This window comes from Poeciliopsis prolifica, unplaced genomic scaffold, assembly GCF_027474105.1.
Source record: "Poeciliopsis prolifica strain line A6 unplaced genomic scaffold, Auburn_PproV2 SCAFFOLD116, whole genome shotgun sequence".
Taxonomy (NCBI): domain Eukaryota; kingdom Metazoa; phylum Chordata; class Actinopteri; order Cyprinodontiformes; family Poeciliidae; genus Poeciliopsis; species Poeciliopsis prolifica.
The window spans coordinates 261,898-288,273 of NW_026562491.1; the positions used below are offsets into that span (position 1 = coordinate 261,898).

The 26,376-nt window shown below is 47.5% G+C and overlaps 1 protein-coding gene across 1 annotated transcript; it reads right to left on the reverse strand.

The window, feature by feature from the left end:
* Positions 1 to 1,546: 1,546 nt before the first annotated feature.
* Positions 1,547 to 25,755, reverse strand: LOC129354683 (BCL-6 corepressor-like). The gene is given in 15 exon segments (XM_055024169.1): positions 1,547 to 2,895; positions 6,015 to 6,198; positions 6,525 to 6,602; positions 7,292 to 7,437; positions 7,923 to 8,089; positions 9,387 to 9,545; positions 10,881 to 11,164; positions 12,587 to 12,796; positions 13,516 to 13,815; positions 14,665 to 14,826; positions 14,829 to 14,856; positions 16,765 to 18,788; positions 18,791 to 20,075; positions 20,834 to 20,976; positions 25,217 to 25,755. Coding segments are annotated over 13 exon segments (6,123 nt in total). The 5' UTR covers positions 20,052 to 20,075; positions 20,834 to 20,976; positions 25,217 to 25,755; the 3' UTR covers positions 1,547 to 1,775.
* Between the last annotated feature and the right edge of the window lie 621 nt (positions 25,756 to 26,376).

Consider the following 26,376-nt stretch of genomic DNA (forward strand, 5'->3'; position numbering starts at 1 on the left):
AGGCCCTGCTGACCCTGATGTGAGCCGGACTTTTCCCTCTACAGCAGAACCGGAGGATAAAACTCTAAAGTGAACAACGGATGACTCATCCCTCGTTTTCTGCTGGATGAAAGGGTGTGGGCGACCGAATGAGATGAGCGAGGAGAGAGAGAGAGGATCCAGTACGCATGAATGGTTCTGATCTGGGTCGGTTTACAGAAAACTGTTTGGCCCACTTTCTATGGGAATGAGTGAGTCACTCACTCAGACAGGAAGCGCTCATTGACTGTTTTCCTCCGGCTGGACGTCAGGAAGCGTTCAGAACATTCATTATCCATCCAAGCGTCCGACACCAGGAGGTTCTGATCAGCAACAGGAACCAGGAGAAAATCTCCAATCGTTCCATCCAGGAAGTCATACAAGCATACAGTAGATAGAAAACCAACAGACATGAAACACCCAACAGCTGACCCAGATCAGCTGAACCCACTGATCAGAACCATCCGACTGCAGGTTTAAACATTTGAGATGTTCTTCCTGTTGACCTAATATCTAGTTCTCTGAAGGAAGCAGCAGACTCACCTGGTTTATGCAGGAAGATCCTCCACATGCAGGGACCACAGCTGAGCCCAGTGTGTCCAAACCAGTGTGTCCAACGGTCCGTCTCCAGGAAATGGGCTCCAGCTGCAGTAAATCAGGCTTCCTCCCGTAGCTGTTACTGGTTAGCGATCTTCAGGATGGTCTGCTTTCGGTCAATAGTCTGTCATGAAGGCAGAATGATCTCAGTTCTTTATTTTAACACAACATGAAGGAGAAAATCTTAAAAAGACAAATCAGTTGATTCCCACTTTCCTACCTTAAAACCTCTGCACCAGTCGTGTCCAGGCTCCTGCCTGCGTAGAGTAGGGACAAGAGGACCAGAGTTGGACACCCCTTGTCTCAGTTAAGTACTCATGATGACATCTAAAAGTCAAAGTGATGAAGACCTAAAAGATGCTTCATCCTTCGGTTTTCCTTCACATTTTGGTTTGACCTCTGTTGGACACAAGAGTGTTGGAAACCTGAGGGATGGACGACTGGCTAACAAAACACTTTCAGTTTGGTTTCATTCTCAGTGAACTGCTTAGTGAAGAAACTAACCTGTAAAGCTTTGCAGCTGTTTCGCAGATCGTCTGATGTTAACTGCTGATGCCAATGCAAAAAATGCTCCCAAAATCTTTCAACTGATTCGTTAGTGAGCGTTTCACTTCTACTTACTGGTCTAAATATGGCAGAAGAAGATTGTTATTACCGCGTCGTAGCTTCGACTGACTCAATGGTCAAGAAAACGCCATCAGCCATCTCTCTTCCCAAGAAGACAGAGGATGTTTGGTCTGTACACACACCGTTAATCTGCAACACCAAGTACATGAAGATACGGCTAGCTAGAGACATTATGGTGACAGTAGATAGAAATGACTGAAATACCTCGTGAACATGGTGGTGGTTCCTCTGAAGCATGTCGAGTCCTCTACAGATCGTCATGTTGGTCCCATTGGACCCCAGCGACTGACAAATAACTCATGTATTCAATGTTTCTTTGTTTATTGAACAGTGGCAAAAACCAACAGGATGCCTGAACAGAGCCGGCACTTTTACCAAGCTAACACAGACCCAGTCATATTTACATCAGGTCTCTGCCCATAAATAGAAAACCTTTACAGTTTACAGTGAACACAGTCCAGAGTTTACAGCCTGTTTTACAGTCAGATCCACATCATTGGCTACCAGTTATTCCTGCTTGGTCGTCCATCATCTCATGACCTGGTTTTGACCCGACAACCCTTCCCCACCACTTTCCCAGAGTCCTTCTTGATGTCTCTCTGAATGCTGGCAATTTTCATCCCCAGGTCTCTGATGTGGACTCTGACGTTGGTCAGGTTCCTCTGCCAGGCAGCGTCCAGCTTTAAGGAGTTACCTGCCAGGCTGAGGCCCTGGCAGGCGTTGGCGTCTCTGTTGGGCGTTGTGGTGGTTCCACCAGTTCCCTTTGTGGCCTGAGGATCCCATGAGTCCTGAGAGCAGCTGGAGACCTCAGACTTCTTACTTTGCTGTGGTACTTCAGACTCCACGTCGCTCCCTGCCTGACCGCTGCTGTTCCAGATGTTTGACTTCATTTCTTCTTTTAAATGTGCAGGATTTGAACTTCCTGTCTTCTTGTTTTGAACTGGAACTGGTTTCTGTTCCTCTGTGACCGCTTTGGTTTCAACGTCCCGGCTCCTCAGTCGCTGTTGTTCCCGCAGCGTTCCTCCATCCACAGAGTTCAGTTTAATGGATGGAAGACCAGAAGGTTTTCTTTCTTGGGACTCCTGGACCCATTTCTTAGAATCTGCATTAGCAGACCCATGGATGCCAGGATCCAGACTCGGTTGTCTCTGTGGATCCCACCAGCTAGCGGCAGCTGTCATTCCTGGCTTTGCTGAAGTTGCAGCCTCAGTTTTTTGTTGATCCCACAAGCTGGACTGTCCTGAAGGACCTGAAATGGACTGTGCAGTCCCGTTCTTAGGGCTCCGGTCCTCTTGTTGTGCCGGTGAAGCCCGTGTGAGACATGGAGGTTGCCCTGGTGACGGTGGCGGTGTGGGTGGGGGGGAAACATCCAGAGATTCCCGGCGATTGTCCACAAACTCCAGGGAGGAGCCCAGCATGCCGGCCAGCTCCGGGGTGGCCTCCACCAGCTCCAGAGGGTCCTTCACATCCGGCCTGAAGGAGGCCAGTTCCTGCTCATCTGGACCCGTCAGCAGCTGGGACAGGGACGCCTGGCGGTAGAACTCGTCTTCAGGGACGGACTGAATGTTGAGCTGTGGGAAGAGGCGCCGGAAAGAGCGAGACGCCATGCGAAGTCGACCAAGAACGTCAGCCAGGAGGAGCCAGTTTCTGGGTCTGGAAGGAGGAAGGACAAGAACATCAGTGAGAGGAACCAAACGAGCCAAAGACTTTCTCAGAAGACACTATGGGTTCTGCAAAGGTAACGGGTCTGCAAAGGTAACGGTTCTGCAAAGGTAACGGTTCTGCAAAGGTAACGGGTCTGCAAAGGTAACGGGTCTGCAAAGGTAACGGTTCTGCAAAGGTAACGGTTCTGCAAAGGTAACGGGTCTGCAAAGGTAACGGTTCTGCAAAGGTAACGGTTCTGCAAAGGTAACGGTTCTGCAAAGGTAACGGTTCTGCAAAGGTAACGGGTCTGCAAAGGTAACGGGTCTGCAAAGGTAACGGATCTGCAAAGGTAACGGGTCTGCAAAGGTAACGGTTCTGCAAAGGTAACGGGTCTGCAAAGGTAACGGGTCTGCAAAGGTAACGGGTCTGCAAAGGTAACGGATCTGCAAAGGTAACGGGTCTGCAAAGGTAACGGTTCTGCAAAGGTAACGGGTCTGCAAAGGTGCAGTGAAGCGGGTCCAATGAAGTTACCGACAGAGCGTAGAGCGTTTCAGTAAGACAAACGATGCTGCCCCAGTTTAGACGTCAAGACGATGTAAAACTGTTTATCTGCTGTTGGACCAAGAACCCAATTCTGAAAAGGCAGAACCAGAACCAGAACCAGAAAGTGTCCTAAATGTCAAAGCAGCAGGAAGAAGAAAAAGAGGCTGTTCCACTTTTACATATTCTGCTGCTAAAGCTGAAAACATCAATCCAGGTGTTATTGATTCACAATGTCTATCAATGTGTTCCTGTGTGTGTGTGTGTGTGTGTGTGTGTGTGTGTGTGTGTGTGTTCCTGTGTGTGTGTGTGAAGGGCAGATTAGTGCATACACCCCCAGCGGTAGACAAGGCCACATGTTGCTTTGCAGCCGGCCGCTGCCTGAATGCTAAGCAGCTCGGTGAAACGCGGCGCCACCCGGCGGCCTTGTTTCCTAGAAGACCCATTAATACGACATCAGACGGCGCTGAGGAAGAAGAGGAGAAAAAGAGAGGCAAAGAGGAGCGACAGGGGAGGAAGACGGAGTGGAAGCCAATTAGCTGCGTCGCCACGGCGATGCGATCCTTGTTAACGACCTCTCCGTCTGTCCTCCCTCTGCTCCTCAGAGGATGGTTTTTCCTCTCCCTCTCACCCCGCTCCTCCTCTTCCTCTCCTCCCTCAGCCTGTCCTTCTTCCTCTCCTCTTCCTCTCCTTCCTCAGCCTCTTTCTGCAGCCTAATTGGTGTCTGGGTGTGAAAAGACGCGTTAGAACAACAAGCAGGACAGCGAAGGAAACACAGAGTGTTTGTAGGAACGGTCTGGAGACACCGCTTCAGCACCAGCAGACCCCAACCAGACCCGGACCAGACCCGGACCAGACCCCAACCAGACCCGGATCAGACCCCGACCAAACCCGGACCAGACCCGGACCAGACCCGAACCAGACCAGGACCAGACCCCAAACAGACCCTGTGATTTTCTTTTCCACATTCATTTGGCTGGTTTTGGGTTTTATCTTCATGGTTCTGTTGGTGCTGGATGAAGAACCTGCTGCTTTGTGACGATTGAGACTTTGACGGTTCTGGATGTTCATCATCTGGATGATGCTCAGAACTTCAAGCTTCATCATCGGGTCTATTAGGAGGAAGATGCTGGTAGTTTAAGTCTGAAGAGGTAAAATACTGAGCGATTATTCAGGTCTAACATAACCCGATCATCCACAACCTTAGATGATCGGTTCTCGATGAACCTAATTGATCATCCATTGGTGAATCTGAGTGGATCGATGAACCAAAGTTCTTCAACGTGAGGTTTGGATCGTCTTCATCTGGTTGACAGTTTTTACCACTCAGTCCAAATATCACATTCTGCAGTTCTAGTTCAGAGGTCTTGGGGTTCAATGTCCTGCAGCTTCTGTTTATTTGATTTCTGCTTCAACAGCAAACCATAACTTGACTGCATCCTGTGTAGAAGCAGCCATTTGCTCCAGGTGTGATGCATCAGGTAGACGCCTGGCAGCTGCAGGATGTTGGAGCTTCAGGTTTGGACTGGAGTTCTGCTGCAATAGACCAAACTGTTTCTGCCTCACGCTTGGTGCTGCTGACTGACTTACAAGATTCAGCTGTTCGTCTGGATAAGGAAAAACCACAGAGGTCATTTTAAAGTTTGTTCCTTTCCAATGGAAGGAGTTCATGTCAGTGTTAAAATCAAATGGTTTTGTATGAAACACTGAGCTGATAGCAGCTGTGTGTTTATTACAAATGAATGCAAAACTGCCAATATTCCACTAATGTAGGAGAAACTACATTAGTGGAATGATAAAACCACAACATCTGTTTCACTTAGTGTAAAAATTTATTGAAAAACTTTCAGTTTTTCTAAATTGCCTGTTTGATTTTAAGGTCAATGGAAATGCAGACAGGTGCAGCAGTTGGTTAGCTCAGTTAGCTCAGTAGACATGCTAGCCTAGCATCCATTAGCATTGTGGGAAATGAAGGAATTTGTCACAGCAATTGTAGGCAGTTGGGAGCCTTGACTATGAAAAGTCATCTGTCTGCAGACATTTTGTAGGAAGTCGGCGTTGAACTGACAACATCTGAAGGTCGTTGGACCATGACCTTTAGTTCTTATTTCTGTGGCTGTAGTTTATTTCTAACTGCTGTAGTTTATTTCTAACTGCTGTAGTTTGTTGTTTCTGTGGCTGTTTATTTCTAACTGCTGTAGTTTGTTGTTTCTGTGGCTGTAGTTTATTTCTAACTGCTGTAGTTTGGAGTTTCTGTGGCTGTAGTTTATTTCTAACTGCTGTAGTTTGGAGTTTCTGTGGCTGTAGTTTATTTCTAACTGCTGTAGTTTGTTGTTTCTGTGGCTGTAGTTTATTTCTAACTGCTGTAGTTTGGAGTTTCTGTGGCTGTAGTTTATTTCTAACTGCTGTAGTTTGGAGTTTCTGTGGCTGTAGTTTATTTCTAACTGCTGTAGTTTGTTGTTTCTGTGGCTGTAGTTTATTTCTAACTGCTGTAGTTTGTTGTTTCTGTGGCTGTAGTTTATTTCTAACTGCTGTAGTTTGGAGTTTCTCTCCGGTTTCTGTCGCCTCCGCCTGGGTTTCTCACTCACCCCTGTGACGGCGCCACCTGGATGTTGTAACACGGCAGCAGAGGCCGGTCCGAAAGCTCGAACTCGAACACCTCCCTCCTGGTCCGGTTCTCCTCGTCCATGTCCTCCTCTTCATCCTCCTCATCCTCATCCGGTCCGGGTGGGTCGGCCAGGATGTTGTACGCGCCTCCTTTATAAGTCGGCTCTGGAGGAGCAACAACACATTATTCGATTGGTTAGTTGGTCTGTTCTGTTGGGCCTGAACTGATCAGCTCTGGTTCTGATCCGAGGTTCTGGTGGATCAGCGCTCTCTGCTCCTCAGCCTTTTATCTGAAGCTCTTGTTTTGTCCTGATTCTTCCTTTCTTTAGTTGTTGCAGATGAAAGTTCCTGAACTTCGTCTGTGGTAGAGCTGGTGTGTGTGTGTGTGTGTGTGTGTGTGTGTGTGTGTGTGTGTGTGTGTGTGTGTGTGTGTGTGTGTGTGTGTGTGTGTGTGTGTGTGTGTGTGTGTGTGTGTGTGTGTGTGAACTCACCACACACAGAGCTGCCATGAAACTCCCAGCAGATTCCCGGATCGCCCTCCGACCTTCCCTGGATGTCAGACAGATAGTCTGCAGGCAGAGAGAGAGGCGCAGTGTTAGGGGCGATCAAAGAGGCGACCAATCAGAGCGGACGAAGGCGGCGAGCCGAAAACAATGGAGCCACACACAGCGAGAGACGTGGAGGAGAGTGTGAGCGTTCAGACGGTGCCGACTTGGCGCTGAGTAGACGGAAGCTGGCAGGAGTGTGTGTAAGCGTGAGAGAGAGTGTGTCTGCGTGTGTGTGTGTGTAAGAGAGTGTGTCTGCGTGTGTGTGTGTGTCAGTGAGCTGCTCCGGGATTCAGCAGCCGAGCCTCATTAAGCTCCTCTGGAGAGAGCGCAGGAAGAAAGAGATGGGAGAACAAATACAGGCGGGGATGGTAATCAGAAAGGCTGCCGAGCGAACGCTTGCACACACACACACACACACACATACACACACACACACACACACACACACAGCCAGCTCCATGCTTCACTCCAACAGTTTTCGTCCGCTCTATATTTATTAAATCCCCTAAATGATTTTTCTCAGAACCTGATGGGATAAATAGGATTGAAGCTGCAGATGGAAACAGCAGGTCAGTCAGACAGTTGCTGGTTTGATTACACATGTTGATGAGCCTTTGAGCAAAGCGGATACTCATCAGTGTGTGAAAGGGTTCCTGGTTGGACTGAACGGATTATAAAACATGCGTCTCTGTGCGACCTGGCTGCCTCACCCTCCAGGAAGGTTTCCATGGCAGCGCTGTGGGTCATGCTGAGTGGTCCTCGCCCAGAGTAAGTGGTGAGGGTCGGGTCGGCGCCGCAGGCCAGCAGGAAGCGGACCACCTCCAAGTGATCGTTTTCCACGGCGTCGTGAAGCGGCCTGAGCAGAAAAACAGAGACGTTCAGGTGATACTGAAACCACTTCTGTTATAGAGACCAATTAGAAACAATTGACTAATAACATACTGAACTATTGTAAATATATAACATTTACATTTTATTTGAGCTCAAACAGACTCCATGTTCTCCAGGATCCGACAATATGCAGATGACATTTTTCTATATATGGAACTGAAAACAACAAAACCTCACACACTCCATCTATGATACGTTTAGTTTTTCTATTAGAGTGAAGATTTACTAGATATGTAGCTACTAATATTCTGAAATACTGTCAAAACATTCACATGTTATAATAAGCTTCATTTTAGCACTTTGTTCATGAAGATTTGTCAATATGCAGATGACACTTTTCTATGCACAAAACTTTAAACTAAAATGTTCCAGTTGGCTATTTTTCCACTGAAATCAACTGAAGAGTTTTAGTGATATTGCTGCGAATGCAGCTGAGTTGGTGTTTCCTACCGAGTTCCGTCCTGAGAGCTGCAGTTGACGTTGGCGCCGTGTTTGATCAGAAGCCGTACGATGCCCAGCCAGCCGCGGGCGCAGGCCTCATGCAGGGCGCAGTACCCGGCGTTGTCTCTGTGGTTGACGTCACACAGCCGGCGCTCCAGGCAATACAGCACCACCTCCTGGAGAGCAGGGGACATGCAACCAAGTCTGTCAGCAACCTGTTGGCTCATGAACCAGAGCGATGGGGAGGCATCTCGGTTTCATTTGGGGCCACATCTCAAATCTTCTCAAACTGATGTAATTTGGCAATATACAGATGAAAACTAATTTGATTTGACGAATCAAATAATATTTTTGCACAGCTTTTATCTTGAAAGGCCACACAAATAGCTTTGGTGGGCAAGATCTGGCCCACGGCCCTCGAGTTTGACATGCCATACCACAAGGAGGTGATGGAAACAAAGACGGTTTTCAAAAATACCAAATTATTTTACTGCAGAAGACCAAGTAGCCACAGCTGTCATGTTCTGCTCTTATTGTGAAGGTCATGAAGTTCCAGGAAGTGGACCTGGTCTGGAGCCGAAGGGGTTAAACGTGACGGAGACGCTCCATCCTCAGACCGAGAGAAGAAACATAATGAAACTCCCCTCTGTTCTGATTGCAGCAGAAAAATGTGTGTCTGTGTGTGTGTGTGTGTGCGTGCGTGTGTGTGCGTGTCTGTCTGTGTGTGTGTGTGTGCGTGCGTGCGTGTGTGCGTGCGTGTGTGTGCGTGTGTGTGTGTGTGCAGTGATGGATGACGGCTTCATTTGCAAACTGAGCTCGTTAGCTTCACCGCTGCACCTCAACGAGAAAGAGAGAGAGGCCGACACTCGTGAGGGCTGACAGGAGCTGTCGCACCACGCATGAAATATTCACACAGCGCTCCGCCGCGCGCGTGTGTGTGTGTGTGTGTCCTGCCTCTGCATGATTTCCAGACAGCTGTTGAATCCTAACTCTGAGGTCTGCAGCAGGTTCAGCCTCCTACACTTTAATCTGCAGATCTGAACTCAAACCGTCCTGATGAGGAGAATCAGCCTCCATTTGCATTTTCTTCAGACGGCTGAAGCCTCGCAGTTAAACGCTGCAGCTCATGAAACACCGCGCGGCGCCGCAGCTTTAAACGCCGCAGCTTCCGTTTGTCTCCTGCTCACAGTTTTGCATCAGCACAGAAAGAAGAAGGAATCTGTTGGTTTTGAGACTCAAGTCTGGAGTTTCCAACTCAGAAACAAAACAACAGTTTCTATCTGACGACAGAGCCAAAGATTTACAGGATAAAAGCTTAGAAATGTGAAGCACTGAGATTTAAAGTGCCTCTGTATGCAGATGATACTGTCCTATACAAGGACATGTTTCACTGTCAGGACCTGCCTGGTACTGCCAGACTCTGCAGATCCAGATAAACGGCCTGCTGCAGCTGAAACATGGCAGGACGGTTACCTGGTAGCCCAGCCGCGCAGCGCGCTGCAGCAGCGTCTCTCCGATGGTTTTGTTAACGATGAGGCGCCGGACCTCCGGAGGGACGGGCCGAGCCGACTGCCGGGGCTCTGGAGAGGCGGGATTCTGGTCGGGGTACTTGGAGGATTCCAACTGGGACACCTGAGGACATCAGTGAGGGAAACCACGTGTTAGCATTAGCATGTCGTCAGCAGTCACTTAGCTCAACTGGTTTCATCTGGATCAGGTTTCGGTCTGTAAATAAATCAGGTTTTTTTTGGGAACTAAAACTTTTCTGTTTTTGTGGCGTTCTGTTCAGATCAGAATCTCATGAAACCAGAACTTGTTCAGTTCTGAGATCCATTTGGTCCAACGTCTGGTCTCATCCGTCTCCAGCCGACATCGTCGTGTAGAGTCAGAGTCCTTTGGTCTTTCTGGACTGTCCCTTTAAATGAGCCATGTTTTGATCGTGCGAGTCGGGCTGAAGCCGAACTCATCAACATTCCTGGCAGCGCGGCTCTCCTGAAGCAGGTAAAGACAGATGATGCTCCGCTCCCAGCTACAGACGTCATGGCAACAGCAGGAGGACGTTAATGTGTCTGCGTGCGCCGACGTCTGTCAAACCAAGACGCTCGCCGCCACGCATCAGCAAACAGGAAGTGCGCTCTGCCCCGGAGGGGAGTGTGTGTTTACTGGCAGAGGAGGATGGAGTGTGTGTGCCCTGAGGATATCTGCTGCGCAGCAGCTGTCAGACACACACACACAGACACACACACAGAGACACACACACACACACACACAGTCACACACACAGAGACACACACACACACAGTCACACACACAGAGACACACACACACACAGTCACACACACACACACAGAGACACACACACACAGTCACACACAGAGACACACACACACAGTCACACACACACACACAGAGAGACACACACACAGTCACACACACACACACAGTCACACACACACACGCAGACACACACAGTCACACACACACACACACAGACACACACACACACACACAGACACACACAGTCACACACACACACAGAGACACACACACACAGAGTCACACGCACATCAACACTGTTATTCCTCCTCAGTCAGTTCCTGGTTTCCAGGATGTTGGTCCAGTTTTAGACCGGGTTCTGTCTCATTGGACCGGGTTCTGTCTGGTTGGACCGGGTTCTGTCTGCTTGGACCGGGTTCTGTCTCGTTGGACCGGGTTCTGTCTCGTTGGACCGGGTTCTGTCTCGTTGGACCGGGTTCTGTCTCGTTGGACCGGGTTCTGTCTCGTTGGACCGGGTTCTGTCTGGTTGGACCGGGTTCTGTCTGCTTGGACCAGGTTCTGTCTCGTTGGACCGGGTTCTGTCTGGTTGGACCGGGTTCTGTCTGGTTGGACCGGGTTCTGTCTGGTTGGACCGGGTTCTGTCTGCTTGGACCGGGTTCTGATTTGCATACGATGTTGAACCCAGCTCACCTTCCCGCTCCGCTCCTCATCATCACTTCCTGCCTCGTCTTGCTCCGCCCCCAAGGAATGCTTCGTCTTGAAAGGTCGTTTGCCTCTAGGCGAGTCGAGGTCGTCTCCGTGGCAACGGAATTGGTGATGGGTGCCTGAAAAGGAAGATGGAGGACGGCAGACCGTCAGGCTCTCCCCGCCCGTATGAGGGTTTTCCTGCAGTCGGGACGAGGTCGTGGAGGTCACGGAGGTCATGGAGGGAGGAGCCAGTTGGCCACCAGAAGGGGGCGGAGCCATGTGGAAAACTACAGGAAACAGAACAGGAAGTGGATAGTCAGTCACGTGATGTGGTACTTTATGGACAAATGAAAAGTTGTGAAGATTCTAATTTTTCATTTCTGGAGGATCTGCATAAAACTTTCAACCTGGAGGTTGAAGATCCTGAAGATCAGATTAAAAACTTAATGAATTATTTAGCAGCAAAAAGGTTTCTGAACTGAAAATGTGTGTTTGGTTGATTGTGAATGGTTTTTGATTAAAAGTGATTAATTTATTAGTTATTTATGAAAGTCTCTGTTATCAGACCCAGAGGCGGCTTTCTGGAGCTGAAGCTCCTGGTTTATTTTCTTCATTTCTTCCTCTGCAGCTCTCAGTTAGCAGGAAATAAAAAGCCACATCAGAGGTAATGTGTGTTTATGTCTGTAATTAATCCCTGGAGCAGATCGGCATGACGACGCTCCATCTGAGGAAACGGGACCAACAAAGAGACGGAGGGGGAGGCGGCTGTTGCCACGGCGAGCCGGCGGGGCGTCCCGCCGCCATCGGCTGATGAATTATTCATGAGCCAAACACACGCAGCAGGAGGAAGACCATGACGAAGGTGTGTGAAGCTGCCCAACAGGAAGTTGTTGTTTCCTGCACAGCAACAAGCTAATCTCTCTGATTGGCCTCTCAGCTATGACATCACCATCTGACTCACTGGCCCCGCCCCCGCAATCAGCTGGTGACCCCTGACCTTTAAATAAAGTGAAGTGATGACTGAAAATGTTTAAATCTGGATGGATGGTTGGATGAGCCGCAGTGTTTCTCAGTGGAGTCCCACTCGGTTCTGTTCTCGTCCTCCTCATGTTTTATTGGATCAAGTTCATTAAAATCTTTTAAATAATAAAAACTTAGAATCCAGATTGACGTTCTATTGCTCTCAAATCAGAGCCGATCTCCTCCAGGTTGGGTAAAAGTCGTGAACGCGTCGTTTCCATAGATTCAGACGTAAGCTAAAGGTTACCATGGCCTGAGCCGATCCTCCGGGATGAGGAACGATCGGCTCCACGTCTGGCTCTAATTAGATTTCTGCGTCTGGATTTAAACCCAGTCTGACTGCAGAGGGAACCGGAGAGCAAACAGAGGAGCAGGAGGAGGAGGAGGAGGAAGAGCGGCTGCTAACGCGGTTCTGCGGGGTGACAGCTCCATCTGGGAGATGTTAGACGGCTATTAGCGCCACGAGGCCCGGCGGCTCCGTAAACACACGCAGGAACACACACGGCGCCGGCTGCTGTTCCAGCCCGGCGCTCTGGCAGTCAGGGGAGGAAGAGGAGGAGGAAGAAAAGGAGGGGGCAGATTTCATCAGCTGGAACAATAAAAGCCCAACAGACGTTCCTCCGTCTAAACAGGTGATCCAGCCTCCGTTACCATAGCGACCATGGTTTCTACGTTCAAACATGCTTCACCTGTTGCAGCGTCCCGCCTCAGGAACCTGGGCTCACTCCAGCTGCCGTTGACCTCTGACCTCTCAGGCGACAGTTTCCTGTCCAGGTATGTGGATTTCTCCCCAGAGGGCAGCCATTGGCTGAGCTCTCCGGGTGGGCGGGGCTTGTTTAGTCGCAGGCCATTTAACTCGATGCGAACCTTGAGCTTCTTCACATCGTCCAGAATCAAGTCTGTGAAGATGAGCAGAGGGTCAGAGGTCATTTCACCACTGATAATACAAAAACAAAATATATAGACCATACTAAACTCTGTGAGTTCAGGATATAAACTCAGAATCATCTGCATAACGGGAAACCTGGAAGCCACTAGCAGCAGAAAACCTGACAGGAATAATCCGGATTATTTAGCCTGTCGAACGAAAGAAAACGAGTTCATTTCTTAAAGTTTCTCCACCTTACAGTTTAGCTTCATAGCTAAAGATTTAGATTGATACTAAATATTTGGCTAGCAAATTAAAATTTTAGGATGAAGTTAAATGTTTAATCATATTTCACTACGGTATTCATTAATTTACAATATCACTACTTAGCTTGCTACTTAGCTTCAATGTAAATATTTAGCAAGCAAGCTAATATTTGCTAATATTTATGTTTAGCTAACAAGCTAAATATTTAGTTTGCTACATAACTATTTAGCTCTGAGCTAAATAAATAAAACCAGTGGTTGGACTCCAAGCCCCACAGGAACTCTGCAGTTAATCAGTTCAATTCTAACAATAACATCAGATTCTAATTTCTGTTTTTAACTAATAAATTTGACTTTACAGGTTAAATGAAGGTGAAAATCTGCTTCTCTTATTGGCTGAAAACTGGCGGCTGTGTAAATGACTGAGTGCAGCGTTTTGTGGAGGTTATGTTCAGGAAGTGACCGGATCCGGATCGGTTCCTACCGTTGGTGACTCTGACTCTCTTGGTTGGACTTCCTGTCCCGCCCTCGTCCCCTCCCGCCTCGCCCCTCCCTCTCTTCTGGCGGCTGCTGCTGATGCTGCTCTGATGAAACGGCTCCAGGCTGAAGATTCGCCGGTGGCTCATGGGGATGTTTGGACTAGACCGCAGAGCGAGCTGGTTCCCCTGGAACAGAGCTCTGGACCCAAACGGCTGGATCTGATCGTCGTCCCTCTCCTGGAGGGCAGGAAGTGGCTCCGTGTGACGGTAAAGGCGATGTTTGAGAGAGGAGGACGGATTTAAACCTGGGAAGAAGAAAACAACTGCAGCTCAACGGAAATATTAGCAAACTAAAAGTTTATTTTGATTTAAACATCAGTTTTAAGGAAAAACAGCAGATCTGGAATATTTGGGGATTCTGTTGTGGTTTCAACAGTTTCCAAGCTTTTCCTTCAGCAGTGGAGTCTGGAGCAGCGACTGCTGGTCCAGACTCAGATGGTGCAGCAGATCCGGTTCTGGTCCAAACCAATTCATCTGGCTCATGTAGAAACAGCCAGGTGAAAACTAAAAACATTTCTTCATAATCAGAACCTTTTGACAGATTTTAAAGTTTGGACTTTAATGCAAATCGAGGTTCAGTTTGTTTCTGATCGTCAGGCAGGAAACTCTGGATCAGCCCTGCTGCGTTCAAGAACAATAAACCAGCAGTGTTATGTTTTCACAGCCACCCGCGGCGCAGCAACACGATGAGACACAGCATCAACGGTTCCTGTGGAACCGAGCCGAGTTTCCGTCGGGATTACGGAGCTCTAATGGTGCCGAAGTGTGAAAGTGTCTCTGCGACGTTCAGCTTCCTGCAGGAAACGAGGGCAGCGCTGCGCCGGCTTTAAAAACAGACGGGTGCACTCAGAGTTCAGATCTGTGTGTGTGTGTGTGTGTGTGTGTGTGTGTGTCACATCTCTAAACACACACACTGACTCAGATGGGGGGGGCTCAAAAAGACAAAGGAAGTGACTTAAAGTGAGTTAAATATAACAAAGTGAGTTTTTATGTATTTTTTCCCTTTCTGTGTTTCTGTAGGAGCGTGCACGAGGGCGGACGGGCGTGCACGAGGGCGGACGGGCGTGCACGTCATCCAGCAGAAATCCTCTTACCTCTCTGAGTCTCGGCGGCTGCAGAGGGAGTTTCTTTCTGCTCCCCTCCTCCCTCCTTTCCGTTCTTCCTGTCCTCCTCCTCCTCTTCTTCATCCCTTCTTCCAGCTCCCTGCTGGCCATCTGCCAGCTCCTCCTCCTCCTCTCCTTTTCCTCCTCCCTCAGCTCCAGCTCAGAGAACTGCAGCATGGCGCGCTGAGAGACAACGAAGTGGGAACAAAATCTGGGTTTGTGTTTGTTGAGTGTGAAACAGCAGAGCACCTTCTGGTTTCCACCGGTCAGCCGACCCGTCAGTGACCCGATCCACTGCTGGGTTCTGATCCAACAAATCCACACAACCATAAATCTTGATCACATCAACAGAACTCAGTGAAGATAAAGATCTGTTTGGGGTGAAAATCACTGATATTTCTGTTGTATTCTCAAAACACAGTTAGCATCGATCACTTCAAAGAAACGCGGTCAGTTCACCACGTTTGACCAACATAGTCCACCTCTTATTTTAGTCACTTTCAGTTTCTGATTCATTTATTTGCTGTGCTGCTCAGACTGAACACATTAAAGCTGTTTTGTGAAACTGTTGGTGGATTTAAATGTGCTGCTATAGAGGAGCAGTTATTAAATAAATGTATGATTCTGAACATTTGTGTCTGTTTTTCTGTATGTCTGAGCCGATACTAAACCTCAGATATGTGAAACAGGATATTTTCAGTCAGGTCATCCGGACTCATCACTGCTGCTGTTTAGATGCTGTTTGATTTGTAAATTAAAATCTGAGACAAAGAAAGTTATTTCCTTCCAGTTTGGAGTCCATTGAAGCAAAAACTATCCCGAAACATTTCAACACAGATGATAAATAAAAAATGAGCATTAAGCTCAGTAAACAGAGACAAACTGCAGTTTTAGTTTTTCTCCTCTAACCTGCATGGAAGCAGCTTCTCATGTTCAGCCTCCCCTCCTCTCTGTCGCACCTCCATCTGCCCTGACCACAAACCCATTTTAAAATTAATGGCCCGTGAAACGACCTACAAATCCATCCGGCGCTGCGGCCCGGATCCGCCGGCACCCGGAGGAGAAGGACGAGCGAGTTAATGAGAGCGCCGCCGTCCTTCAGGAGCCGCCGGCCAGCCGGCTGACAGCAGAACACGCAGCGCTGGTTTCTCCACGGCTCAACGCTGAGATCAGGTTTCTGCAGATTTTATCAGAGACCCAGAGCCGCTCTGCTGCCATATAACCAGAAATAAAACCGTCATGTCATTTATATCCCGTATAACTGCATCCAGAACCGACACTAAAGATGGAGAAGCAGAACAACGTCATCCTGCTGCTCAGAGACATTCTCCAAAGACAGACAGAGAAATCCCATCCTGAGTTCTGGGTCCAATCTGTGGAGAACCGGCAGGTCCAGCAGGGATCTAAACCCAAAACTCCACAGCTGGCCCAGCCCGACGGGAACGGGAAACATGAACCAAGGTCCAACATGAACATCCTGCATGTGTTCAAGTTTAGACCAAACGCTGTTACCTTGGTAGCCCATAGTTACAGGACTAAAGACATCTACGGATATGAACTCACTAGAGAGGAAAACTGAGCATCTAAGACACAAAGTTGTCTGGTAAACAATCACATATCTAATAAACAGTCAGGTAATATTAATTCCTCAGATTTGACCTTCTGTCTGACATAAAACTGAAATTATTCCCAGGAAATCGTTGGACATGTGAAACAATTGATGTCAAACCATCAGTGCTCATCTGATCATGGCCTAATCAAAACCTGCAAAGGTCACCATGGTTCAGTCAGTCTAAGATACTTTAGGGTTCATTCATACCAGTATTGTTCAGTCTGCTTTAACCCATTTGTCTAAAACATTTGGTTCCTTTGGAGGTGTGAATGTGTGGTAAAACTCTGATGCGGACTAAAGAAGTGAACCTCGGTCTGGGTTCGGGTTGAAGTTGGTTGAATGTGAAGACCAAGCGGACCGGAGACCGCTCCAAAAGCAGGAAGTACATTATTGATCCTGGAAAACCAATAATCTACCAAAGAACAACAGGCTGAAGGTTTTCATGATTAGTTTAGCAAAGAAGTCAGAAGTTCTCTTACCTGTAGAGCATTTTGTTCGTTGATATCAGAGAGGAGGTCATAGGTCATGTCTCTAAGATGGCCGCCCACACTGCCAGGGGAGTTTGTCACCTTCTTGCTGAAGCTTGACTGCCTGTTTCTGCAGCAATCAGAGTCTTCAGGATCGTCTTCCAGGAGAGTTGCATTGTCCTGCAAATTTTTCCCTTCGTTTCCACAGCTGGCCTTGGTGAGAAGGTCTTTGTCAACATGTGGGGTCAGGTTACTGTGAACTCCATCGGTAGTGAAAAGGTTTGGACCAGCAGGGCCATCAGTGAAACTTCCAGATGAAGGGAGCCTGTGGTTACTGTTTGGGAACAACATGACGCCATCTAAGGCGGCATTCCCACTGGTTAGGCTGGTTTTTCCAAAAGCCGGAGTCCTCAAGCTGAAACTGGGCCATGTCGCGTTGTGGTTTTCATCGTTACAAAACGGTTCAGTGCCATTTACACAGCTTGAAACCACAGAGTTTCTATTTTCACCAGGCGAACAACTGAAAAGCCTGGGTTCATTCACTGATGCCTTCAAACCAACATTAGTGCCACTTGATTCCCCAACATTTGGACTTCTGTCTGTGGTACATGTTGGGTCTTTGGGGTTGATGCTCGCATACAGGGAAGGCTGAGAGTTTGGGACTTTCTCAGTTTGGAATCTGGGATTTAACATGCTCCACGATGGGACCTGAGGACTGGAATCAATAGAAACCAGTCCCTTACTGGTGGAACCAGGACTATCTGACAGATCACCACCAACAAAAGCTGGAGTCTTTGGACTGATGATTGTATGTTTTGCTTCACCAGAGTTACCTTCACCACTGTTGGGAACCAATGGGATTGGATTTTCTGGAGGGCCTTGTTGACAGCCGTCACATTTACTTGAAGATTCAGGCTTTGCTTTCTTTGAAACAACTCCTGGTGTCACTGTGGCATCGGCACCAGAAGCTTTAGAGTCTCTGGAGAACTGCCAAGGGGACGTTCGGGCACATTGCATTGTCAGCTCTTCTGGGGTGTCTGGAAATGGACTTTCTGGTTTCTCCTCTTCTGAGAGTTCTTGGCTACTACAAGGCAGCGGTAAAACATTATAGCTGGATGGAGTCTGGGGTAGCGATCTCTGACTCTGCTCTGCATTCGGGATCCAATGAGTTCCTTCTGGAAGCCATGACTTCTTGCCTTTGAACTGGTTCTCTTCACTGGTTCTCTGTTTGTGGGGAACTTCCATGAAAGGGGTGCAGTTGTCATTTTCCTCCTCACGTACCAAATCAATACAAACTGCATCGTCCCTGGTAGCAGACGGGGCTGGAGCTGCTTTTGAAGCTGGTTTCATGGTGTTCTCAATCTCGTCATTGTTCTTGTGACCACAGCTGCCATCCTGCCTTTTGTGATTCATGAATTGTTCTTCATCTCTGGTTTTACTATGGATCTTGGACAAATTATGATTTGGATCTTTGTTTTCGAGACCTGGACAGTTAGACATGGAGGCCATCTTATCTGAGCTCTGGTAAGGTAATATTCCATACGGGAGGCCATGTGACTGGTAAAAGTTGCTGTTGCCAAGCAAAAGAGGATGGGGGAACACGTGGCCCTTAGTTGTCATTCGCTGCATTGACAGAGACTCAGCCACAGAGTATGGGACGTAGCGGTTAGCATAACCTAAACTATGAGGTAGGTAAGAGTCTCTGTGAATTTGGTTGGAGGAGTTTTTGTTTTCTGGGTTGTACTGTTGGTACTGTGACGGATCCAGTTGGCTCTCTTTAGAGTCGGGCTTTGAAGGATCTCTACTCTGTTTTCTAGAGCAAGTTTCCCCTTTGCTGCCTTTTACGGAATCAGCAGTAGAAACTTTGGACCATTCAGGTTTTGATTTGGAGGCAGGACAATGTCCAGAAGATGCCGTACTGGGAATACTGGTTACCTGCCCCACAGATTCAGATGGAACTGGAGATTTCTGTGGATTCTGAGTAGTGTCCACTGCACTACTTGTAGTTTGGGAGCAAATGTTACGGTCAGTGATAGCCCAGACGTCATTTCATGATCTGAGGTCTTTGTCAAAGAGCTAATGGGTAGAGGTCGTCCCTCTTTGAGGTCTTGCTTCTGATTGGCTCCCGTCCTGTAGTGAGATGGTTGTAAATACCCCAAACTGGCCACAGCCTGCGCTTTGGATAGGAATTTATTTGGAAATTCTTCTAACTCTTCAGCAGGATTTGCTTTTCCTTCCAGGTTTTTGGTAGCTTTCTGAGGTACAGGGGTGCCTGGTGACGTCTTTGCACGTGTTGAGTGAGTTTCAGCGTTATAGTTGGAGTCTTTGGTATTACTGCTGCCTGAGTTGGTGGAGCGGCTGCGCTGGGAGACCCGGTAGAAGGGATGTGAAGCAGGAAGTGAGGGTGACATGGCCTTCTTGTAAAGATGCTTCTGAGGGTCTGCACTGGACTGAGTAACTGAGGTGGGTGTTTGTGACACCGGAGATGAGTTAACGTGAGTGCCACTGCTGACAGCGCTCTTGGTAGAGCCAGACTGACACGCCTTTACTTCACGCTGACACTCAGAATGCTCCATCTGCATCTGGGGCTCCTGGCGAGTCTGGGAACCGGTGCTGAAAGCAGAAAGCTCTTGAGCCAACTGTGGTCCAAAGCCCTGTAAGGTCTTGTCCTGGCTGTGGGGCAGGGGTGAGAGGACGGCCCGGGTGAGGTTGACTGAGGACATCCTGATAGGATGAGCCAGTGAGGAGGCAATATGAGCCGGAGAGTATGGAGAAATGAAGAAAAGTCTTTCATCTCCAGGCGTGTTACTTCCAGTGGCACATAACGACTGATACGCCAGCTGCTGCTGGGTGAAGGGCGATGCAGAGAAGAGGGACGTCTTGTACGCCATGTCCAGGAAGGGGTACATTGAAGCATCCATGTATGGACTAATCCAAGGCAACCTAAGAAAGTTACCAGCACCGTTCAGACGTCGCTCTGACTGCTTCTCAACAGGCAGAGACCGGGGATTCAACCCCAGGCTGTTCCCTTCTGCAGCAGAGACAAGCAGAGGCTTCTGCAGCCCTTGAGATGAGCTTTTATATAGTTCAGCATATCCATTGACAGACTTCTGGCCTTCCAGAAGGGGAACAGTTGGCTTATACAGGAGGTCATAGCCAAGTCGCAGAGAGGCACCAGGATCCTGGGGCTTCTGCGCAGAAAGAGGATGGACGGCCGGGTAGATGAGTCCTCCATGGGGGCGGATACTGTCCCCCACCAGTGCATTTCGGTCAATGCTGAGGGCTGCTAAGGGGTTCATCTTGTGAGCTGTTCTGGCATCTACCTGAAACATGAAAAGGAAAAGTATGCTGCATTTATCGACAAAGATTATTTCAGTGAAATCACTGGACAAATGGTTCCTTCCACTAGAACCCAGTAAGTTCAGAACAGATGATGGTGGTAACACAAAGTTATGAGGCAATAACCAAAACATCTGACACTCCTAGCAATGAAAATGGACATTAGACACTAAGATCTTCACTGGACAGGTGCAAAGTTTGGGTCTGAATGAGGCTGATGGTCTATAGGTGCTACAGAAGCCTATAGGGTTAGGGGCCAAAACAATCCTTTTACACGTTAATGTGAAAACAAAGCGGTTCAAACAAAAGTAATGAACCAACACTGGTTTGTCCCTTTGGTTTGGAGGACTTTTTAAAGCTTGGTTGACTCAAAACCAAAGAGATTCAGAGAGTCAGAAGAACTACTGATGATCACCAGTTACAGTCTGAGTGACCGTAGATCAACAAGAAGGTCTCAGCATTTATCCAAGTGATTTTTAAATCTAAAATTTTGTAGTCAGTAACATGTTTTGGAGTTGCAAGTTTTTCAGTGACATTTGCACATTTTATAAAACTGCAGTGGATGATGCAACATTTCAAAGACTTTAATGTTTTGATACATTCCTTAAGTAAAAGTGTTTTTATATTTCATGCACTGATAAAGGAAGGGTGCTTCTGGAGGAAATAAACCAACAGTTCTCCACATTCATGTCAACATCTGGTCAAACTAGTTCTATCAAACTCAGTCAGAAGGAGCTTTAACCTGATCTGCAGTGACAAGAGCTTCTGGCCCGGAAACGTCAGTGAGGCTGACCTTTCACCTCTCCATGCTCTAGACCCGACTACTTCTGGTTTCAGCTTCAGACGGGACCGTCTGCCTGGAGGACAACGCTCTGGCCACCATGTCTGCAGCCGGATGAAAAACACACAAACAAGCAGGTCAGAACCCAACAGAACCAACATGAAGTTAGACTGGTTTTAATTTGATCCAAGACGTAAATATATTTAATGGAGAGTTCATAAAGTCAGATTTAAGGCAAATGGTCAGGTCTCAACTTCATTTTATTACCCATTGTCAACATTTGCATTTTATTGGTCCAAACTAAAAGTCTGTGTTCTCTGAGTCAAACTCAAAGAGTTTTCAACACATGTCAACCATCCTGATGGAAATCGTTCTGTCCATTGTCCCAGCTCAGAACTGGCTCTAAGACAGAACCAGTTCACCTGGACCACAGTTAAATGTCAGCAGGAAAACAAAGCCGCTAAGCAGGTGCTAGCAGCAGTTTAGCACCAGGACCAATTGGGTAGAAAACGGACAAGGTGTCCTGAAAGAACGTGAGAATCACACGTTATGCTGATGATACTGTGACATGATTCTCCAAAGGAAGAATTACTGACCTATAATAGGTTATATATATTTTTAGTCAACATGTCATTATATTTTCTGCAATAACAAATACTTATTTAATCATACAAATTGATTTCTCAATATATACCCAGAGAAAATGAGATTTCTGAGTAACTTTCTCTTTCTGGCTGTTTTAATCAGAATTTCCCTTCATTTATCTGTAAAGAATGAATCTGTAAAGATGAGAAGTATTTGTTAACATACCAGTAAACGTTATTTTTATCAACATTTTGTCCTGGTGCCATAATAAATTCAGTTTTATATGGAATAAATTTCAGAAACTGGCGCTGGTGACCAGTTTCAGTCTGAGGGGAGGTTTTGTTTTTCTCTTCAGGTCAGATTTTCTTTGCTCAGTCTGGTGTGTGTGCTGCACATTCCAGCTGCAAACACACACACAAAGAGCCTGGAAACTGACGTGTGTGTGTGTGTGTATGTGTTGGTTTTATCGCCCAGCCGGAGGGCTGATAAGGCACGTCACCGCTTTTCCCGAGGAACTCATAATCCTACGGAGAGAAAACGTATCAGCGGCGCTCGGCGGATACACACAGCCGCCTGAAGGGCTGCCACACACACTCCCTCACACACACGCACACACACAGTAATTGATGGCTGTTAGCAGGCTGGGATTTCAATAACAGCTCTTATCTGGCGGCTGCTGAAGGACAGCCGTGTGTGTGTGCTCACGTCCTCACACGCTTGTGTGAACACATTACAGAGCCATCAAAGACGGGACATTCCAGCCCGGCTGCAGAGTTCATGTCAGGGTTCAGGACGCCTGGAAACACAGGCTGATGATGGATGTCCTCGCAAACACACACAGTCCTGCACGTTTTGCTCCAGCAGGTTTACAACCGAGGGGAAATAATCTGCAGTTTCCTGGAGGATTTTTCCTCCATGATGAGCTCTTTGTGTTCAGCATTTATTCGCTAGTGAACGTAAAATTTAAAATCTGCACAGAGCTGAAACCATTTCTGGCATTTAATCTGGTTATTTAGAGGAAAAGCTTCTGGTCACATAAAGGTTACAAACCCAGAAGAGTGTGTGTCTGAATCGTTCTGTTGTTTCCTGCTCATATAGGGACAAAGAAATACGGCGCACAGCTACAGCAGCACCTCAGTGCAGTTCCTCTCCTAAACAGCAGGGGTCACTCTTCAGGAAGTTCATAAATAAGACTAAAGTTTTGCTGATGTGGTTTTTAGTGTTTTTTACGTCAAGCTGTTCGGTCAGCTTAACGAATGTTTGCTGCTAATTAACAACGGCTAAAAAAAACCTTAGATTTTAAACAGATTAAACTGATGTGACCTCACTGCACGCTTTCAAATAATAACTATTTATATTATTTTAACATTAGTTACTTTTGAATCCAAAACAAAATAGAAACATTTGTGGCTGATCTGTTGTCATGAAAACCAATCAGTCTTCTCATAGCAACCATCATGGCAACCAATGGCAACGTCTCTGCAACCAGGAACAATCCAACAGCCAATAAGCATCAGTACAAAGTCCAGTTCAGGTTCTGTTAACGTTGTGACCACATAGGGAGGCAGGCTAGGTTTGGACTAGACTCTCTAATCTCCTCAAAGACTTTTGTCCATCTTCAGAAGAAGATCCTTGATTTACGTAACATCAGAAACTTGATGTTTCTGTTTTGGTGGTTTTTACCCAGAAGGGAGAATCAAGAGACAGAGTCCACTAGAGACAGAGTCCACTAGAGACGGAGTCTACTAGAGGCGCAGTCCACTAGAGACAGAGTCCACTAGAGACACAGTCCACTAGAGACAGAGTCCACTAGAGACGGAGTCCACTAGAGACGGAGTCCACTAGAGACACAGTCCACTAGAGACAGAGTCTACTAGAGACAGAGTCCACTAGAGACAGAGTCTACTAGAGACAGAGTCCACTAGAGACAGAGTCCACTAGAGACGGAGTCTACTAGAGGCGCAGTCCACTAGAGACAGAGTCCACTAGAGACGGAGTCTACTAGAGACAGAGTCCACTAGAGACACAGTCCACTAGAGACAGAGTCCACTAGAGACGGAGTCCACTAGAGACAGAGTCTACTAGAGACAGAGTCCACTAGAGACAGAGTCTACTAGAGACAGAGTCCACTAGAGACAGAGTCTACTAGAGACAGAGTCTACTAGAGACAGAGTCCACTAGAGACGGAGTCTACTAGAGGCGCAGTCCACTAGAGACAGAGTCCACTAGAGACAGAGTCTACTAGAGACGGAGTCTACTAGAGACAGAGTCCACTAGAGACGGAGTCTACTAGAGGCGCAGTCCACTAGAGACAGAGTCCACTAGAGACACAGTCCACTAGAGACAGAGTCCACTAGAGACACACTAGAGACAGAGTCAACTAGAGACAGAGTCCACTAGAGACAGAGTCCACTAGAGACGGAGTCTACTAGAGACAGAGTCCACTAGAGACACAGTCCACTAGAGACAGAGTCCACTAGAGACAGAGTCCACTAGAGACAGAGTCCACTAGAGACAGAGTCTACTAGAGACAGAGTCTACTAGAGACGGAGTCTACTAGAGACAGAGTCCACTAGAGACGCAGTCCACTAGAGACAGAGTCCACTAGAGACAGAGTCCACTAGAGACGGAGTCCACTAGAGACAGAGTCCACTAGAGACGCAGTCCACTAGAGACAGAGTCCACTAGAGACAGAGTCTACTAGAGACAGAGTCTACTAGAGACGGAGTCCATAGAGACGGAGTCTACTAGAGACAGAGTCCACTAGAGACGCAGTCCACTAGAGACGCAGTCCACTAGAGATGGAGTCCACTAGAGGCGCAGTCCACTAGAGACAGAGTCCACTAGAGACAGAGTCCACTAGAGACAGAGTCTACTAGAGACGGAGTCCACTAGAGACAGAGTCCACTAGAGACGGAGTCCACTAGAGACAGAGTCCACTAGAGACAGAGTCCAGCTTCCAGGGACCAGTGGACACAGATACCAGAACTATGCAGGGACATTCAACTGAATGAACCTCTGCTGCTGAGTCCGTTTTAATCCAGTAATTAATGCTGTTTGACCAGAACCCCCGGTCCAAACTCAAACCTTGAGATCCAACTGGATAGAAGCTCCATTTATTTGTGTTTTTCACCAAACAGCAGAAATCAGGCCGTCTTAGTGCTGCTGTTAGCCAACAGCGCTAAGACGGTTTCCAATATTAGAGCATATTAGAAACAATAATTATCGGTCTGATGATAATAAATTATGGCGTCATTAAACTGAGTCGACTGTTTTTGGTCTCATATAAAGTATTGATTTTGGTCATTTTTATTTTCAGGATTGTTATCAGTTTCAATAAATGTTATCGTTCATCTCTAATATTTAATTCTATTTGGTGTTTCTTGAGCTGGTCTGAAATGTTTGTGGCCCCTAAACCTCCCATCCCATTCCTGGGGCCTCCAGCTGTTTCACTAAATGAAGCAACAAACATGTTGTAGACTTTAGATATGATTTACAAACTGTAGAAAAGCTGAATATTTTGCTTGTGATCATTAAAATAAAAACTGGGCAAAGAAAACAAAAACTTGACCAATGAAGCAGTTACATTTTTATTTTATGTTCTGATTAAGTTTATAAAAGTTTGAGATTCTAAAGCTGAACCAGCAGCAGACGAAAACTCTACAACATTTCAATCTACAATTAAACCTGAATCAATAAAGCCAATAAACAATCGATATCACTGATGATCTGATCTTGTTTGGAACTCATCAAACTGACCTCAAGTTCTCCATCACGGACCCGGATCCTCCTTCCGAACCGAACTTCCTGTTCTTCCAGCTCGAACATCCATCCGGTTAAAGTCGGAAATCCCACAAATCCATCCTCATCGAGCGGCGCGTGCGGCGGAGTGCGCGTGCGCGCGCTCAGCAAACACCGAGAGGCTCGTGCTTCCTTCCTGTTCCGTTCACGCGCTCCTCCATGTAAACACAAAGGGAGGTGTTAATGAGTTACCTGTGGACGCGCGCGCACACACCTGGGCACGCATCCACGGGCCACGCCACGCGCGCGCAGAGTCCCGCCAGGGGCAGGCAGTTTATCACATCAAACAGTTTCCGCTGCGGAAGCAGAAAAACGCGGCGCGGCAGATTTCCTCCACGCGGGAACAATCCACGGAGTGGCGCGCGGACGATCCCACGTCCCAGCCTTTCTTCTCGGTCCGTCGCGTGCCTCAGTGTGCAGGGTTTATCCTCCTCCTCCTCCTCCTCTTCCTCCCCACGCGGGCGGACTCAGCCTCCCTCTTTCTGCGCCGCTCACGCGCTCAAGGATCAAATGACTCGAAACGATCAGTGACGTTCCCAGCGCCAGACTTTCAAAATAAAGCACCTGTCTAACAGAACCCGTTCTAAGAGAGTCCAGTTATAATCTCCCAGAACCGGTTCGGTCCAGAAGCAGGTTGGAAACAGAACCGATGTGAGCTGAAGGGCCAATCAGAGAGGAGGAAGCCATTACTCTGAAAGCAGCACGAAAAGCCAAATTACATTTTATATTCATATAGTCACCAGGTTCTCCAGGGTCCTGAAGAACCATCCTTTGGTTCTGGTGGTCCGGATCAGAAACCTGCAGAACCTCCAGAGGAACAGGAATATTCCTGAAACACATCCAGGAGGAACGCCAGACCAGGGACATGAGGTTCTTGTTTGCTGGTCCACTTAAAGGGGCCATCAGACTCCAGCGCCACCTGATGGATCCAGGAGGAACTGCAGCGGCTCTGATCCTGTTGGATCAAACCGGGTTTCTGGTTCTGCTCAAGGTTCTGGGTACTGGTAAATAAGGAGCTGAGAGCTTTTATTTTGAAAGGACAACATTTCATTCTGATTTTGCAAAATAAAAATCCACTTTTTCATTACTATAAACAAAACCTTTTTTTATGCATAAAG